Source organism: Poecile atricapillus, chromosome 4, assembly GCF_030490865.1.
Source record: "Poecile atricapillus isolate bPoeAtr1 chromosome 4, bPoeAtr1.hap1, whole genome shotgun sequence".
NCBI lineage: Eukaryota > Metazoa > Chordata > Aves > Passeriformes > Paridae > Poecile > Poecile atricapillus.
The window spans coordinates 15,312,932-15,331,972 of NC_081252.1; the positions used below are offsets into that span (position 1 = coordinate 15,312,932).

The 19,041-nt window shown below is 36.5% G+C and overlaps 1 protein-coding gene across 4 annotated transcripts in view; it reads right to left on the minus strand.

Annotated features, from left to right (window-relative positions):
• Positions 1 to 19,041, minus strand: part of TBC1D9 (TBC1 domain family member 9) — a 49,651-nt gene that overhangs the window by 13,989 nt on the left and 16,621 nt on the right. For all 4 annotated transcript variants that reach the window (XM_058838436.1, XM_058838437.1, XM_058838435.1 and 1 more), the window contains exons 3-13: positions 16,318 to 16,436; positions 14,406 to 14,634; positions 13,164 to 13,425; positions 11,856 to 12,063; positions 8,870 to 9,076; positions 7,238 to 7,408; positions 6,647 to 6,797; positions 4,887 to 5,101; positions 3,282 to 3,399; positions 2,082 to 2,367; positions 1,244 to 1,373 (exon numbers count right to left, since the gene is read on the minus strand). In XM_058838436.1, the coding sequence (XP_058694419.1) occupies positions 1,244 to 1,373; positions 2,082 to 2,367; positions 3,282 to 3,399; positions 4,887 to 5,101; positions 6,647 to 6,797; positions 7,238 to 7,408; positions 8,870 to 9,076; positions 11,856 to 12,063; positions 13,164 to 13,425; positions 14,406 to 14,634; positions 16,318 to 16,436 (2,096 nt within the window). The remainder of the gene's footprint in view (positions 1 to 1,243; positions 1,374 to 2,081; positions 2,368 to 3,281; positions 3,400 to 4,886; positions 5,102 to 6,646; positions 6,798 to 7,237; positions 7,409 to 8,869; positions 9,077 to 11,855; positions 12,064 to 13,163; positions 13,426 to 14,405; positions 14,635 to 16,317; positions 16,437 to 19,041) is intronic.

Below are 19,041 nucleotides of genomic sequence, written 5' to 3' on the forward strand. Positions count from 1 at the left end.
CTCAATAGTTTACTAAAGAATTTGGGGGGGGGGGTGTTTAATAAATTAATTAATAGCAACTCTCTTGAAACTCATTCTCTCTCTGCAACCTGCTTTCCTTACAGTTCCTCACTCCCCATGCTACTTGTTTTGTCTGATTAAACTGAAGTGCAGTTGGTTATTTACCTAGAAGGAGATACAAGGTTCTGTGCTGCAGAAGCCCAAAAAAGATAGACTAGCTCTGCATGGAGTCATGTTACTCATCTTAGAGCAGTTAAGCCAATGCTAGCAGTCTTTATGCTAAGAAAAATGGAAAAATGCAAGGGAAACACACCTTCACATAAATGCCTTCCTAGCCATTCTGACATCTACCAAACATCCATCTACCCTGATACACTTTTCCCTTCATCACAGAATATGCTAAGGAGTGCCTACTTCCTTATTAAATGTGGTACGTTAAAGCAAGGGGGGTTTACGGGCATAGGAAGTGCCTTTGAGAAAGCTGTGCTATTGCTAAGTATAAATTGACTTCCTGAACTAAAATTATTCACTTAGGCTACATGTCAATGGAAGGGAATAATGGAAATTTAGGAGAAAAAAATCTTTACAGTTTTTCCTTAATTTTTATAAAATACGGGTATGTCAGCGTAACCATCAGAGATATTGTAACTGATGGCTTTTTTTTTTTTTTTTTTTTAATTTAAGGACAATTAAACCAGTCTGCAGATTTTAGTTGGTTTTGCAGGCTTTGTCCTTTAATAGGTATTAGTTATTACCAGCTCCATCCACTTGAATTCTTTTTTTAGCTTTGGTGATAGTAGAGAATATAGTGGCCCATGGTCACAATCAGCACTTTTAAGAAAATGAAAGACAAAAGAAACAAAGTTTCACTTATAATAGAAAGGTCTTCTTAAATCATACAGATTTCACTACTATTTCAGTTTGAAAAACCATAAAAAAGCTTAACTGAGAATTAACTCTTTTCAAGTTAAAAGTTCAGTCTTTTGTTTGTAAATCACTTTTTGATTGTGGGCTGCTTTTCTTTGAGGCCTCAGACTTCTCTATGAAACAGCTCCCATTAAAAGTTTTGGTTAGAAGAAGGTCTAACTCATCTTCGTTGCTCCATTTCAGCCTTCTCAGATGAGTCTGCATTTCTTTTATGTTCTTTCCATTTCAAGCAAAGCCAAACTACAAAGTATCAAATTCCTCTGTGAAGCAGAAGTTGTGTTCATTGGCAAGTTTCTGTTAAGAAATCTTACCCTACCTCATAGGAAGACCTGATTAGCCTGAAGATATCCACCTCAGGATAAGGCTCTACATCATCACTGAGCAGGGAGTGAAGATGAGGAATGGGAGGAAGAGTGCTGTCCTTATTAGTTACGCTGTCCAAATATCTGGTGGGAGAAAAAAATAAAGAAATGAGAAACCCAAGATGAATTTGTATACCCTCCTTTCTGAGGTCTGACAGCATAAGGGTTACATATTCATTATTACACTAGAAGTGATCAAGCCATTCTCTAGGAAGAGTTAGGGTTATACTATTGACATTCTTTATGAAATGATGAAAAAAATTCAAAAGTTCCAGCAACATCTCGAAAACTAAACACTGCTACCAAGCACAAGAAAATCAGAGGTTATACTCAGCAGCATTAGTTCCAATTACTCAAGCCACTAAATCTATCATCATGCTGTTTCACTGAAATCTATTTGTTCAAGATCCTACCTAATTCTTCTAAGTCCTACTTAGTCTGTTCCCAAAACAATTTTCCTTGACATTGAGGCGTCTTCTTAGTAACATTTAAAAGGTAGCAGGCTGAAGTAACAAAACTCATGTAATCCACTACAATAATGAATCTAGTTAAATTTCTATAACTAGGTTTGGGAAGTTTATTTGAATGTTTTGAAATAAGAATTTGTATCTTGTTGGTCACTTAGCATTATTTTAAAATAATATAAGGAATACCTTATGTGGAGAAAGGGGACTGCAAGCACATAAAAGATTTACATATATGGTACTGGTTTAAAGAGAATACAAATCAGAAAAGCAAAGGAAAAAAACAAACAAGAGAATACAAAGATACTTAATATTCTGTAATAAATACCTTCCCAAGACTGTCATGGCTTCTCCATCATCTTTACAGTTAAGCAGCTTGTCTACATTAGCTTCGAGGACAGCGAGTGCTAACTGAAATATCACCTTTATTCCTTCACAGAAGAAACAATCCACAACTACCACTGCACTTTCAAATGGCATTACACTGAGGAAAAGGGTGAGGAACCAGGATAGGGAGATGGTGGAGATTACGCCCAAGTCCTGCATGCAGTCATAAAGCTGTGGAATGTAGTCACGAGCCAGCTCTTCAAAGACACCCTGATCCACCAATGCTCCTGTTGAAGATAAATAAGGTTGAACTAATTCAGGAGCAACTGATACATTGCCATTTAGGGGAGGAAAAAACAAACCTATATATTCTATGCATATAAATAAAAACCCTAAAAATATTTTGCGTGGTGCTTATGCGCATTTTTTCACTTTCAAATGAATAACAGATTCCATTAAACAACTGAGCTATACATACAAATTGAACTGTAGTAAGTTTTATTCTCTTCTAATTATACACTCCATAATAAATAAAAAACTATTAATTTGGTCTAGCACCAGCAGAAGTTAAATAGTAGCTTGGTATTACCATTACTAATTGGAGTAAGGCCTCAGCATCACCTGGCCAGGCTGACTGTGAGGGCTTAGATTTACTTCAAGAGAATCCCATATTATACATTCCCATGCCATAACTTCAGTGTTTTAACCAGGCCAGGAAGAATAATTTCTAAGGCTGAGTATCTCAATTATTTGTGAAATATAGTAAAAACGGACTCCATGATAAATTGAAGTCACTCACTTCCACATACACAAGGAAGCTTATTTGAAAACAGCTTTCTGATACTTGTGCCCCTTCACATCAAAGGTACAAGCACAAAAACTTCTACAGCAAACTGCTAAAGCTCCCATTTCCACCTTACCTTAATCAGCTAACTGTATCATCTAAAACTCAAATTTTAGCCTTCCATATCTTCTTAAAAATCTACTTTGCTTAAGCCCACTTTAGAATGCCATCTGATCCTAAGCGAATGATAAACTATTAATCATAGTACTACCTCTTTAGGAAATTGCCTGCATTCTCCTGTCGTGTCACTAGCATGCACAGATGCATCTACCCATACATTTGTTTCAGTACAAATAACACCAATTGATCTGGTTATTTTTTTTGTAATGCCATTTCAAAAATATCCCCATAGCATACCAACAACTCTTGTGTTGTAGTAGTCAGGCAGCATACGCTCACACAGAGCCACCAGCAGCCAGAAAGCTTCCTCCTCTTTTGCATAAAGGAGGAGCACTGAAGTGACAATATTCATAGCCTAAAAGAAAGGGAAATACAATTATTCAATATCTAGCACTGTACCTGGGCAGATAAGTGGTTAGGAAATTAGCTACATCTCTCCCTGCAGATCCCAAACTGTTCAAGTACTTCCCTGTAAAAACAGCAGTGTTTCCAAGTGCTCAAAGAAAGGCTTAAGAAAGCCTCAAATCACAAAAAATTGTAAGGATTTTCTTTAATTTTGCTGTTGTTTCACCAGGGCTTTTTGGTGTTTTTTGGGGGGTTGGTTGGTTTTGTGTGGCAGATTTTTTTGAAGAGATCAAGATTTTTCTTCCTAATAAAGGGCTGACTCAGGTTGCAAGCATCCCTGTTGCACTGCTACTGATTCTACCATAGGTGCTCTTGAGGAATCTGGGTATGGTGCAGCCAAAACATCTCTCACAGCACTAGTGATATGCCTGAATTCTCACTATAGCTGAACCAAATCTCAAGGTTATTAATTGCTGTGACAGCTTTAGGGACCAGAATTGAAATGTCCTTCTACTGTTCCTCTGTTAAATAGTCTTTACAAATGTTGTAGCTATTACTTAGTACCACGTGTGTTATTAAATAAGTAATGATGCTATCTGTTAGAATTTGCACTTATTCATGTTGCATCAAGCTTGCACTTATTCATGTTGCATCCAGAAGTCTTAAGAGTGAGACATTAACCAGGCTTCTTAATACTAATGAATTTAAGTTTCCTCTTTGTAAAAGTATGTAGGAAGGCAAAAAAAGGCCCAGGTGATAAATTATATAGTAAGAAAGAATGATTTAGGACCGGCAACTAAAGTGACCTGAATTATGGGCATAAGAGCCTCAAAACTATGCACTTGGGTCATGGGAGCATTAACTCCACAGATACACAGCTGGGACTCACAGTGATATCTCCTAGGATGCTTTATTTTTTGCCAAGTGTTTGGGGGTTTTTTGCTTGGCTTTCTGGTTGTTTTGTGTTTTTGTTTCTTTCCATTGTTTTGAATGATGGCATGGCATCATTGAAAGAGGAAAGAAGGTTCTGGAGGGTTATAACTAATATAATGAATATTATTCAATATAATATGATTCAATGTAGGATGGATAGATAAAACTAGATTAAAAATTTAAGGTTGAATACAAAGTGTTTTGGTTTTGAGGGGATTTTTTGTTAATAAGAAAATAACCTTTCTTCAGGGTCCATTGTCATTTTCTGTAGACAACTCTGTTATCACCTCTCCAGTTTCCAGATTTATGGGCAGAAAATACGCTTGCAGAAAACATCTCTCAACGTGTGTTGCTAATACTGCTGTTAGAGAAGGTCTTTGTGTGATATCCCTCTGACCTCAGCACACCTGCCTCTCTGCAGCACTGAGGCGTGAGCTCACAGCACCATCCACATCTCAGTGTGCTTCACACAGCCAAACCCTCATGCATATGACTGAAGAAATGGGACTGGAAGGAAAGAACTGGAATTCCAGAAATTGAAGGAGTCCAGGGTATTTCAATTACCTGACAATATCCTATGTTTGGATTTCTGAAGGCATAAGCTGTCAAGACTCTCCTTAAAGCAGCAATACCCATCTCATTCTGGAATGCAGGGTGTTCTGGAAGGGAACGGTGCAGATCCCTCTCTATCTCTTCTGTAGCAAGATTGTATTTTCCCATTGATTTCTCCACTAGATCCTCATAATAGCCAGGATGAGTGGCCATTTCATTAATGGCTCCTTGGAGTAGGAGAAAAATATTAAAACCAGGAGAAAATGGAAGATTTAGCACATACAGTATTCCAACATGATTATCTACTCCCCTTCCATTCCAAATGTCACCAAGAACTTTGAAAGCAAATATGAAAATATTATTTCTTTAAAGGTGATTAAAAAAATAAAAAGGATGTGCTTTAGTGATTATCACCCATTCCTGTCTTCTCTACAGGCATTTTTATAATGAGGTTAAAATCTCTCTCAGCCAGAACAAAACAGGAGGCATGAAGAACAAACCAACTGCGCAGTCATATGTTATCGTGAGCTCCCTCTGCAGCTGGCTGTGGGTTTGGCCATCCTAAATAACTCAAAACTTGTCTCTGAGAAAGCTACCTGTCCTGAGGACAGAGTAGATTAATGTTTGGTTGCAAAGAATATGATATGTCAGCCAAAAGCAAGAGACGGAAACTCATGAGTTCTATTCTTACTCCTGAAAATGACTCTGTCATCTTGGGCAGGGCACTCAGCCTTAGGGATACCACTACATGCTCACAGAGTTGCTGTGAGATTTCACTACTGACTTTACAACTTCTCCGGAAACGAAAATCAAGTGTCAGTAGCACAAAGGAATCTACATAGAAAATATTAATTATAGACACACAGTGAAAATTAGTACAAACTAGCTGTTAATAGGACAAAAAAACATAGCTGTGAATTCCTATGTGTATCTTCTGAAAACATTTCTTTAGTGCCCAGCAGCAAAAAGAAAATGTACGTGGCAATGTATTACTAGGGAAGAAATAGAAAACAAACTTGAAAGCATTATTAGGTCATCAGATAAAGGCCCTCATATCATAAGTGGTGTGGGTAGCTGTGGTAACTATCTTGGGGAAGGTAGAGCTAAAGAAGGCATATGGTGATAGGTTATAAAGAAAGCCTGAGGTAGGATTGATTTCCATAAAACTTGTGATAAAATTCTTCAAATTCAAAAAAGGAAACTTTAAGTGGACACAGATCTAGAGAATCCCTTATGGCACAGAATCCCAGACAAATATTTTCTCACTATTTTTCACATAATGGAAGCACCTAAAAAAAGGTTAGAGTAGGTTTTTTTTTATTACCAACAAAAAAAATATAATGGTTCCATGTAACATGCCTGAACTTTGGAATTCCTTGCAACAATTGCTGTGAAGGCCCAAACCTTAACTGGATGCAGAAATTATTAAATAAATTATATTAAATAATTAAATAAATATTATTATTAAAACCACCAGGCTTGCTGGTGGTTGCTGAACAGCTAGAAACTAAACTACTGGCTTCTGGTTACAGAGTGTGTGTTCTGCTTTTTATATATTCTCCCTTAATTATGTGAGCCTGTTTGAGAAAGAGTATTTGCTGGTCTGAACAGAAATCTTGTATAAACTTGTTTGGTGCCTGCTAACAATCACAGTCTTACTTACTCCAAATATTTTCAGACACTCTTTATGCGCACCTTTAAACATCTTTGAAATCCTTTCTTCCCTCATACTTTTGCTTATACCCCACAGACACGTTCAAACAAAAACCTACCTGAAAAGAGCAGCCAAAGTTCTCCTCTCATGCTTTCTGGAATGCCCTTTAGTACAAGGTCTCTAGTTTTCTCTGTACGATACATACAGACCCCTTGACCATATTCAGCAAAGTGAATCTTCCAGGCCTGTTCCTTCAGGAACTCCTTGGCCTAAAAGCAAAGAAAGGCAGGCATAAAGATTCTCTTTCTAACACTCTGACCAACTACAATCTTGAGTGCTAAAAAGCCTGCAATATCCTAACCTTCCAAGTGAACAAGAAATAACTTGGCTACAGACCAGTTACCTTCTTAATGGGCTGCCTTCTCCCATTTCCTAGTTTCTATGCCAGCAGACCTTGCTGTTAAGAGAAAGTTATACTTAAGAGCATGAATACTACCTCTCCTTGAATTACATCCAACTTTGCTTTTATGTAGTGAAGTTATTTGTACTGGTAAAACAACGTGTTCAAGCCTTTACTTATGTGAAAAATTCTGCCTCTTCTTAACTGTCTGGCAGAATGAAACTCTTCTGGGTCAGAAACATGGGTTTTAAGGCAAACATAATTTAACAGCATTTTCAGTCAGGTGGAGCACTTGGAGGTGTATTTTACCAGCTTAGGGTTGAACTCCTCAGGTGACCTGCGCCGATACATTGTCATTAAAGCTTGAGTTGCTGTTGGAATGCCATTATCATTGAGGTTGAATTGTCGCTCTCCTTCTGACTCAGAGCTCAGGCTTTTGTGAGGGCTGGCAGAAATTGAACTACTTGATCTTGAAAACACCTGCAGAAAGCAGTCACAAGCAGTACAGCCATAAAGATGTGCCAGTGTCTGGACCTTCTACTTCACTTTATTTAAAAATTTATACATGCTAATGGTTAACAAAAACATATGGCAACAGAAATGAAACCAGTAGAGAATAATGAAATAGCTTCCAGTTTCTCAATAGCTCTCCTGAAACACAACCAAATTCTAGAACTAGAATTGTAAGAGTAATGTTAACAGTAAGTAGCCCAGGGCAATTTAACCAGCTCCCTTGATCTGTCAGCCTCATAGGACTGTTAGATTGGGATTTGGAAGAAAAGTATTTTGAAAAAAAAGGATTTTCTGACTTCTCAAACAGCTTGGAAACTGCATCACAGTAAAATCTCAAGGAGCAGTTCACAACAAATGCCTGAAATTGCCAGTAGTAGTCATGCATATCTAGATATGTAGTCATATTACAAATTGTAGTAAATGCTTTCAAATTAATTTATTTATAATTCAGTAGGTAGAATACTTAGATACATTTATGGCAAAAATTCCAGCACTATGTGTTCTGGTATACAACAACACAGTAATTATACTTCATCATCAACAAAGCAAGTAAAAACAATTATTTTAAGACACACAAGGCAAACAGGAAAGGGCTACCCAGGACAGGGCTAAGGTATGGCTTAGGACAGGCTTGGAATGTGAGATCTACTGACATAATACCAAAATGATACATCACAAAAGCCTCTTCTACTTTTAGATCTGAATTACTATACTTTTATGGGTTTAACAGAACTGACGAGGTTGTTATATGAAGCATCTGAATTTTATACATAAAAGCTGGAATTCAGCAGAAGGTTTAACAGTCAAAGCACCTAAGAAAAGTGTATCTAGTCATATCTTTTAAGATCCATTTACTTTGAACACATATATAAGGAGGTGGTTCAGAATAGCCACCTGATGTTCAGGACAGGGCTGGCTTTTTTCCTGTTAAGTCAAATGTTCCAAAGTTCACTAGCGATGCATATGCAAGCCTGCTCAGCTCAGACACTATTTTCAGAAGAGTCAAAAGATGGGATTTAGCAGTTAAAATCTTGAATAAATGGAGTCTCATGGCAGCTGATAATTTCTTCCAACTATTAAAATTCCAGAATTACATTTGAGTTGGACAAGTAAATAGATATTAAAAGTACTATTCAGTTCACCAGTTAATTAACTATGACACTTTACAACAAGACACATGGTAATTTCACAATGTGGCAGCAAGAATTAGAGTAGCTCTTCCTCAGCAATGATGATTTCTCTTCGGTTTAACATGAAAAAGACGGATATCCTAACTGACAAATTTTAACTCTTTAGGTCAAAGGCATTAAAACAAAAGGTCACATTTCTGTGCATAAAGGTTTAGCTTCGCAAAAACTTTAAAGTGTTTCCTCACCCCACACAAGTTAAAATCCCCTTCTAGTAAATTATTCATATTACTTCACATACCTCATCATCTGAGCTGATATAGCTTCCAGCAATATTTTTATCCAAGTATATTTTTGAAGTGGTTTGTTGCAGAAAGTCTGAGATCCTCTGTACAAGAAAATCTCTATCTTTCAAGTTGGCAAAGAGGAATGTCATTCTGTTTTTCGTGCTGATTGACAGTGGGCTGGGCAGCACACTGGAGCTGTCTGCCTTTTCCACTATTGTCACCTAGGAATAAACAGTTGCTACAGCTTAAGATCTTTAGCTGATCAAGCTGCTTCGTCTAAGAAACCATCTTAATACAATAAACCCATACTCCTTCCACCCCTATATCAAATCCCTATGGATACCCCTTTGCCAGAAAACATGGTTTGTATACAAGGGCTTACAAACTTAGAAGATGAAGGCTGTAATCCCTCAAACAATTTATTTCAGTACATTTTCTATCAAAAGTCCACTGCACTACTTAGTTGATTTTCCTCAGGCCCTATTTTAAAAGAATCAATGAAACAAAATTTCATCTGTGGCATACCAATCTATCAGATTTTTTGTAGAACTTCCAAATCCCTCTCCTGCTTCCTAACATCAGCATAGGCTGAAACCATAGAACCCTTGGCCTACATTTTACTGCCAATACACGTGAATAAACCATTTTTGACATGACACTCCTGTACAACTGTGTTATAGTTGCATACTGTAAAAATACTTGCATAGTGTTATTTTAACTGTATTTTCACAGTACACAGGAATTTACAACAAAAGGAAATTAGCCCCATGTCTTCCCTTACAAAGGAAAACACCTAACCTTGTGAAGTGGAAGCCTCTGTTTGGCCTCCAGTTGTCAGGGAAATGGTCACTAATCTAACTGAACTCCAACATGTAAACAATACTCATAACACAATCTACTGAGTACAGGGAATGAGTTCCCTGAGGTTTCAGTAAAGCACATTAATGCAAAGAAATCTCAGGGATAAGTAATACATACACTGCTGATGAATTATGTAATTGTTGTGTGTCCTAAGCATTACCAACTATTAGCCTTAAAAACATCAATCCCATCAAGTTTGTGCAGTTCATACATTGAACAAAACACAAATCACAATTGTAAATAATTTAAACCACTGCTTTTATAACTTTAGATGATTTCTTAGGTAATGAAAACTTACTGCCTTCAGAATAGAAAGTGGCACATTTAATTTTGCTAGGACTTTTACTTTTGCTCCTTTAACCCTTTTAAAAACAGACATCAGTGGTAAGACATGAATACTGTAATATTAATAGCTCTCTAGCTAAAGAGATAAAGAGTAATCATTTTTCATGCATCCTCTTTGAAGACTTAAACACTGAAGTGCACCACTCGGGTGCTAAACCACTTCTCTGTTCTCCCCGCTTCCTCTTATTTTTTTGCTAACTACAAATCTACTAGTTATTTGTTAACTTAAAGGACTTCACAAATAGCATATTGAAGTTAACAAAAGCTGTTCCCTATGTTTTCTGTTCCATTTAAAAACTGTTCAAGAGCAGTCAGCACAAAAGACAGACAAGTTCTAGAGGCACAGGACAGACATTATTAAAGCAAACTTAATTATAGCTGCGCTATAATGAGAGCTAATATCCACTTATTTCCTATTCAATAGAGACACTCACATATCTGAGGTGCTTTGTCTTAGAGAGGGCATCTGCTGAAGGTGCAGTGAGCACTGCAGTCAGCCACTGTAAAACATCTTTCCTCATCATAATTTCTGAATCAATGCTTTACTATTGTCTCATCTGTCAAAATACATCCAGGATATTACAAAACACTGGAATTAACTTAGGATTTAACTCAAATCTTTAATTAAATAGAAAGCTCTCCTTTAATTAGTAATGGTACTGATCAGTTGTTCTGAGGACTACCCCCGGTTTACTGTTCTCGCTGCTGGTGCTGAGACTTAAAGCTGTTCACATAGAAGCACTTATTCCTTCAGCTACTTCTGTCTCTTAAAGCTTTAGAGTTGCTCTGAATTCAGTGCTTCTGCGACTGTGGCTATCAAAAGCAGTTGCTGAATCTGCATCCAGAAAAACAGGCTGTGTTAAATGAAGACTTTGCCTCTTCCTCCACTACTTTACCTGTGCAACCATAATTGAATGTCTCATCCCAAATAACAGTCGTTGCAACAAGCTGTTGAGAAGCTGTACTTCAAAGTTTTTCAACGAATACCCATTTTACTCTTAATGATTTGTGGGGGAAACACAGTGCCTTGAAATACTCCATGGTTCTTCAGACAAGCCAAACTGTCCTTGGTTACATCAGCTTTGCTACTACTTTCAAAACTTACTTAACACAATTTTCCATTAACCCATAAATCAAGCCATCCATAAAAAACTCCAACATAATTATTTTTGATTGCATCAAACAAACTCTTCTTACTGATGATCTGCTTTAAGTAACCAGCTTTAAAAAGGGAAACACACCAATTTGAAAAATATTGACAAAATATTTTCCAAATACAAGCATAAATAATTGCAAATCTGTGTGAAGAAGCAATTCAAAACTTGAGGATTATGAATCTTTTTAAATCTGACAAAAGCAAATCTTATCTTACAGATTCTTTAACAAAATTTCCACTCATCAATCTAGGAAGTTTCACCCTCTACTCGTCCCTATGAGGCACAAAAAATGTAAAATTGGGCTGTAAATCAGAATACAAGTTATGAGAGAGGAAGAACTCACAATGGTTATGAAAATTGATGAAAAAAAAACTCCACGTGAACTTTAGTAGCAGGAACTGTGAACTAAGATACACAGTCATTAAATATTACTTAGAACACATCAGAATGGCATGCTCACATGAGATAAAAAGTATGAAAATAGGCTTTTCTCCAAAAACAATCAATAAAAACATACAAAAAAATAAATAATAGTAAATAAACCCCACCAAAATAAAAAATTCAAAGCTAGGCTGAAATATCTAATAAGATATTGCTTTATTACTTTCTCTGTAAATTTTAAAATACAAATGTTTACCTCTCGAAGAGGGATAATAAGGCTGCACAAGTTCTCTTCTTTACTAGTAAAGCAAATGTAGTTTGTGGAAACAAACATCTGACCCAAAATATGCATTTTGTTGAATGGAGTCCAAAGAGTACAGTCTGTGTGTCCATCTAATTTCTCATCCTTGGGAAGTCGGAACAATGCACGGTATCTCTCACTCTTTGCTCTGGCATCAAGATCCCTTGAAAAACCACAGTAAGATTTTCTTGGTTTAGGGAATATATAACACATTTTAAGATGTATTTTATGCAAATCATTGCAAGTCACCTGCAACATATAACTCAGCTAAGCAAGAAGAGTACAGTTGGAAATAATTTGCATATAGTGGAGATATTATCTTCACTTTTGGAAGGTTCTAAAACTACATAAAAAAAGAAAAAGCCTGCCAGGAATGACTCAGACATTCATCCTTACTTCTCAGAGAGGAAAGACTGAGTGAGCTTTTCACATTCAGCCCTTCTTTCTGAGAATATGTACAGTGAATCCATTTTTTGCTAGTAGTAATAAAAAATGCTTCTTTGAGCTTTATTTATTAACATTATGGAATCCTTAAGGTTAGAGTTTTTTAGCATTCTCAAGACTTACTCTTGATAATGCATTCAGTGTGAAACACTCAACAGTAAGGACAAAAAAGTGATATAATGCATGTCAGATGTCACTAAGTAATGAGAAATAAAAACAAGCACTGGCTATAATTCTGTATGGTACACAAACATGAACACATAAATAAAAAATGAAAAAGGAACTGATGAGCTGAAGTATGATACAAAAGAAGAAGAAATATTTTCCAGATACATTTTCATGCCTTAGAATTTTATGTCAATTTTTGTATCGCTGATACTTAAACTACATTCTAGACAGATTAATAATCTAGAGAAATTTCTCAATTCCAGTGATAAGACTGAGTATGAATGCTAGGCACAATTCTTAATAACACATTAATCACTTTATTACCTTCCCCTGACATAAATTGGCCTTACAACAGATACCAAAATGCAGCCAGTGTCAGGAGATACACTAAAGAACTTCTGAACAAATGAGCGTTTGGCTCAAGTAAGTTTATTTTTGCAACTTGTTCATATTCAAGTGTTTTCCATTTCCTATTTCAACAAGATACCAAGTAATTATATTTAAATCATTATTCACATTTTGCCACTCCTGGAATCAATCATTCCTTTTGGAGTAATAGTAAATGGCTGCAACATTAGAAAACCTTTGGACAAAATCCTGCAAGTAAAAGGACTGAGGAGGAACAAATGAGTAAGAGCTAGTGCTACCTACCGTTTTAGAGCAGATACTTTTTTGGGGGATTTCTTTTTCAGTTTGGGTAATGACCTGTCTTGTTCAAATCCTTCATTATCCAAAAGCTGTCGCATAGCTATATTGGCAAGCTGTTCCATTAGTTTAAATGTCTCACTGATATTAAGGAATACTGAGAAGAAATGTTCACTTGATCTTGTGCTCACTTTGATCATATCAGGGAAGAGCAGTGTAGCATTCTTCTCAAGCTGAGTGATATCGACCCAACGGATAACTAACTTTGCTGAACGGGAGCAAGCAAAAAAACAAGATTCAGACCAAAAATTAGCATTTTTGTCAGGAGCTTTTAGCTTCCTTTTCCTATAAAATGCATTCAGTTGACTTTTTCTTGCACCCTGAGAAGTTGGGAGCATAGCATAAATAGACCAAATTTGTACAAACAAACCACTATCATCTGACAAACAGCAGATAAAAGAGTTTAAATATAATTTACTTTATTCACAGAACACCACAGAAGCATTACAAAGCTAGGTGAGCTAACATGCCTTATCATTGTCACTGCACTTGCTCAGACTCTGATGTCCTCTTTTCCTATGGAAGCAAAGAAACACAGTCTAAACACATCAGACAGGCTTGTGTTATTTTTATACAGTAAAAAGTTTCAAATATTACAGCCATGGCAAACCTTAGCTTTTCTCCCAACACTAATACAGGTGGTGTCCTTAAAGCAGGGGCTAAATACCAGGACTGATCCACTGCCCATAACCAAATACTGCTGAATTGTTCACCTCCAAAACTGTGCTTTGAATTAACTCCCTGTAGAACAGACTGGTTGCAACCACATTATGCAGTTCTTTATTTTGGGTCTCCTCTGAAACCTTTCTCATGTTCTGGTGACGTACAAATGTACATCATTTAAGGCTGCAAAGTCTGCCAGAGTACTATTTGAGGATTGTGTAAGAGCAGAAGAGAAAGCCAGAACTGGTGTGATCCTGTCCCTATTCCCTCTTGGACATAGCTCCTGAGGTGAACCATGTCCCTGGACAATTCGAAGCACTGTTTTACAGAGAATGCTTTGAGAAAGACCAAATGAGGGAACAAGCACACATATAAGCAGTGTGAAAAATCAGGGAATTGCTCCCTGCTTCTCTTTTCCTCAGCAGTGTCTTTGTAGCCTCAGTGATCAGTATGTGTAAAGTAACAAGCTAGGGAGATTTCCTAACCATTATTAGATGCACAAATTACCATTCCACTAAAACATACCTTCCCTGCCCATGAAAAAAGAGTAAAAGCAAAGGTGATTAATGCTGAGATACACCCAGCCCTGACGGGGAACCTTCCCCTTCCAGTAACTGCAGGAATAGTAGTTCACTAATTTCTCTTCTTCTGGCATCCCAAACAGCTTGTGAAATTTCACTATGGCTTCCTTGAATTTTTCTGTGTCGTCATCCTCTTTGATGCCATTGATTTTGTTGTACTCAGCAATGATGCCCTGGTAGGGAATGAAAAAAGGACATATCCTGTTAGAGGCATTGGGCTATCAGATATCCTAATTCCCATTGCTATCCAGGACACAGGCCACAATTGTTATTGCAATGCCAAGGAAGTCTTTCAGTGAGCTTATTGTTCTGCTCACTCTTTGGCTTATGTAGTTGTTTATCATTCAAGGCTTTCTTTCTGATGACCTTACTCCCTACCATGCCTATGGCAAAGGCAACCAAACACTATCCACTTGCCAGTACCTTGTTTTAAATTAACCAGCCTAACTCAAATATTCTTAACAGCCCCGTGAAGTGCTTGTGACCTATAGTATTTTCCTCATCCTTCCTGGGAAGACAGACATAGGATTTCACATGAAATTTGTCTTAAGGAAAGGAAAAAAATAGGGAGAAGAGGAACTGTTGTTCTTTAGGAAAAATTTAAAATTATTTCTATGACCCCTCTTACTGGACCTTGGGCATAGAAGAGCAAAAGTTGGTGGGAAAGAAGAAAAAAAAAAGAAACCTTCAAATAGGTTAACTAACAGGACGGAAAAAATTCCCACTTTCAGGTGCAGACGACCTTCATGAAATTTGAACTGGCAACAGGTGAAAAGATGTTTTTTGATATTTTGAAAGACTATGGTTCTTTCTGTTGTATACTGAAGCTCTATTTTATTCTCTTATTTTCCCAATCTCCTTGACAATCATCTCTATTGTCTTTTAAAGACAATATATATAAATTAAAGGATTTATATAAAAATAGATTTATAACTTTATATTAAAGCTATAATTTTTTTGCCTTTTTTGTGACTTTTTGTCTTCAACTTGCTCCATATTTATATGAAGAGCAGAGTACAAGACAGAGAACCATCAATCACATTTAATATTCATCCAGCTCTAAGAAGTAACAATTTCCATAAAGATTATATTTCAAAACACAGATGCCTTCACATATAAGGTATTTCCATAACCATCTATAGTCTTCATACCTGATTTACTGGGAAAACATAAGCAATTGTGGGATTCATAAGAGAGCTGACTTACTATATGAAATGTTAAAAGAGGAATGAGACAAAGCCAATGCTTTGAACACACACCAGTAAAGAGAGTAATTTTGACTACAATCTTTGAACAAGGTATTTCTTTTAAAATAATTCTTAGTATGAAAAAAGTAGTTTTTGCCAGTCTAGCTATTACCTGCCCTACAAAGAGAAAAAGAAGTTCTGAGAAAACCAACATTCCCACTGTGCACTAAGCAAAAAAAAAATCAATGAACCAGCAACCTTAACACCTGTATGAAGTATAAATGCCAATACTACAGGATTTAACTAAGCAGAAGATGGGGAGGAGACATTATGAGTGCATTAAAAAAAATAAAATTAAGCCTTGCAATGGAAAAACAGTTGCATGGATAACTGTCAAAGCTTAAGACAGTCAACAGTGCAATTAATTTTAGAACTTACAATACCTTATGTTTATATGGGTTTTTAAAAAATCACACTGCTGTAAGCTATGCGCACTAATTGCAAGTTTCTGTGATTTTTACACACATGTTGCTACGTAGCATCTGGTAGTCCTTCAAAAAGGCAAAGCAGCCTGGGGACTACCAACTCAAATTTACTTCAAATTCACATCAGTTTTTTTTCCATAGTCATATGTAGCATTAACAACATTTATAGTAATTAATACATTACCTGTATTTTTCCTCTGACAAATGTATTTATGTCATTCTCATTTTCAAAGATTGAAAGAGTTTGCAACAAATTCTGCTCGAGCCATTCCCAGTGCTCAGTGATTTCCTTCCTTGAGCAACCTATATAAAAAAACCAAACAAACCAAAAGTCACAAAATAAATACCACACCAGTGTCAGTGTCCCTTTAATCATAAACAAAAAACTCCAAGACAACTTGCCAGTAAGTGGAGATGCAGTATTTCACTAGATGCTGTCCTTCTGGAAATTCCAAAATTTCTCCCACTGCACTTAATTTAACAACTCCAATGAAGGCAACAGAATGCAATATTCTGTGCAACTTCCAGGGGAATGTCACAATTCTGATTGTAGTACAGATACATAAATCATGTTGCACAACAGCCTACATATGTAATCATTACTTCAGAATCACAAAGGACTGTCACTGCTACTTCTTCTTAAAACTACTGGATGCAACTAGACTTCTCTGGAACTCAGAAGGTGATCTGAACATTATTTTATTTCATGTTGGCTTTAATACTGCTGTAAAAATCAATGATGAAATGCATAAGCTATGTACATAAAACTAAACTGTCATTAGAAAAATTGCTTAGCTTGTAAGAGCAGTGACAAGCAGTACAGACACACTATCATGATGAACTACTTCTTAAAGCTGTCTCTTTCTGATTTGTGGTTCATCAATTATTTTTCATCACTTCTGAAACTGCTTTGGCTGATTATTCTCAACTATTGTTACAGATGTAACAATACATCTCTTTCTTTCTCCACTGCTTTTTGTCTCCATTATCTCACTATTTACTCTCCCAGTTTACCCTACAGCAGATCACACAATCAGCGCAAAACCTACACCCCAGTTCTCAACAATTCATCATCACAAGCTAAGTCTTTCTCTTTGCTTTGTTCATTCAGGATTAAAATCCACATTTGCTGCAATGTTTTAAAATACAGATTATTTTATCTCTGTTGCTGTAAAGTTTTTGCCCATCTTTGCATATTAAAAGTATTCACCATTTTGCCATCACTGGCCTTTAAGGTAAATTAAGCAATAACTCTGACTCTCAGGGAAGGGGAAGAAACTCAATTTAGCAGTTAAAACACTGCACTTCAAAATACAGAGCCCTCAAAACTGGCAGGAAATAAAAATAAAAATAGCTACAACATAGCAACTTGCATGAAATACATATAATTACCATTACCACAAAACCCCTACAGTAGTCCTATACCTGAAAAAACACACAAAGCCACTGTAAGAATGACTGATTTTATAGGTGGAGAAGGATCTAGGAAAGTTGCTCATTTCCAAGCAAAATTTAGATATAGCACCATTTTCACCTTAAGCTGAGCACTGAGCAGACTGTCTGGGGACACTGGCATGGGACACATCAGGGCTACTACAATATGAAAGGCTGATTGTGAACAACATTTTGCATTCCTAGACCATCACTTGTTCTTGAAAAGTAACTAAATAACAATTCTCCTATATAATTCAATAAACCCAACATTGCACTGGAGAAAGGGCTGTTAACAAGACTTCTCTCCAGAGCTATAAGGCTTCCAATTCACCAGCCAGAATCCTCATACAGCCTAGATCAGTAGAGTTAATATCCAAGAAAATTCACCTCTAAATCTGCCTAAACAGTCATTTTAGAGCAGACAATCCCCCACCCCCGAATTACTTTCACTCTCAGAATACTCTTGTACTGAGCAAGACCAAATGTCATAAACAAATCAGGAAACAATTGCAGTTCTTTGAGGCACTCTGTATAGCTACTTAGAGAAGACGGAGATTATTTCTTTACTGAAGGAAGAGAAAAATACAAATTTCTGTAAAAATAAGAGATTATAAGTATCAAATATCCAGCAGTCTACCCTTAAAAAATGGGGAGGGACAACACAGGACAAATCAGAGTTGTATAGCTAAATGGAGCCAAAGCCCTTAGTAATCTGCATAATTTTAACAACCCTTGATCAGTTCAGAAGGAATTGCTTTAGTTGCAAATTCATAAAATGACCACATTGCAGAGCCTTAGGGAACACTGGGCTGCTCAGTTTCAAGGTTGCATAGACAAATTATTTGCTCTCTGTAAAATTTTACCTCCCTGTAAGATCCACAGTATTGCCCTCAAGTGACTATGCTATTGCAGTCTCTTAATTTAACCAAAACCACTAAGTCATCAACTAGATATTAGGAGACTAAAAATTCAAGAAAAACTCCACAAAATGGAATCCCAGATATATACATTAACTACATTAGCAATTTCAATTAGAGCTAAGATTCATAATATAAGAGCATGCTAATTAATACTAGCTTAAATGTAGACAGAGTACTGTACTTCTACATAAAATCCACAATATCTTTCTCAGAAGAAAAACAAAATTCTCACAGTTCAGCAGGACCGTAAATTTCTACGTGTATGGTACATTTATTTATTCTGTGGCAGCAACTCATAACTCTGCCTTCCACTTTATGCCCCTGCTTATCTTGAGGACACACTGTAGGTATTAAAATGACAGTCATTATCTATAGGTATCATGCAAAAAAAATCTAAAGAGAAGTCATATGGCCTATTTCCAAAGTCTTACAAATAATTTCTGAATACATGCAGAGTACAAGGGTCTTTGAAGGAACACTATTTTGTTGGGAGCTTTGTGGTACGCTATTTTCTTTGAAAGGGAGTCTGCAAATAGCAAGAAAACTTGTGGCCT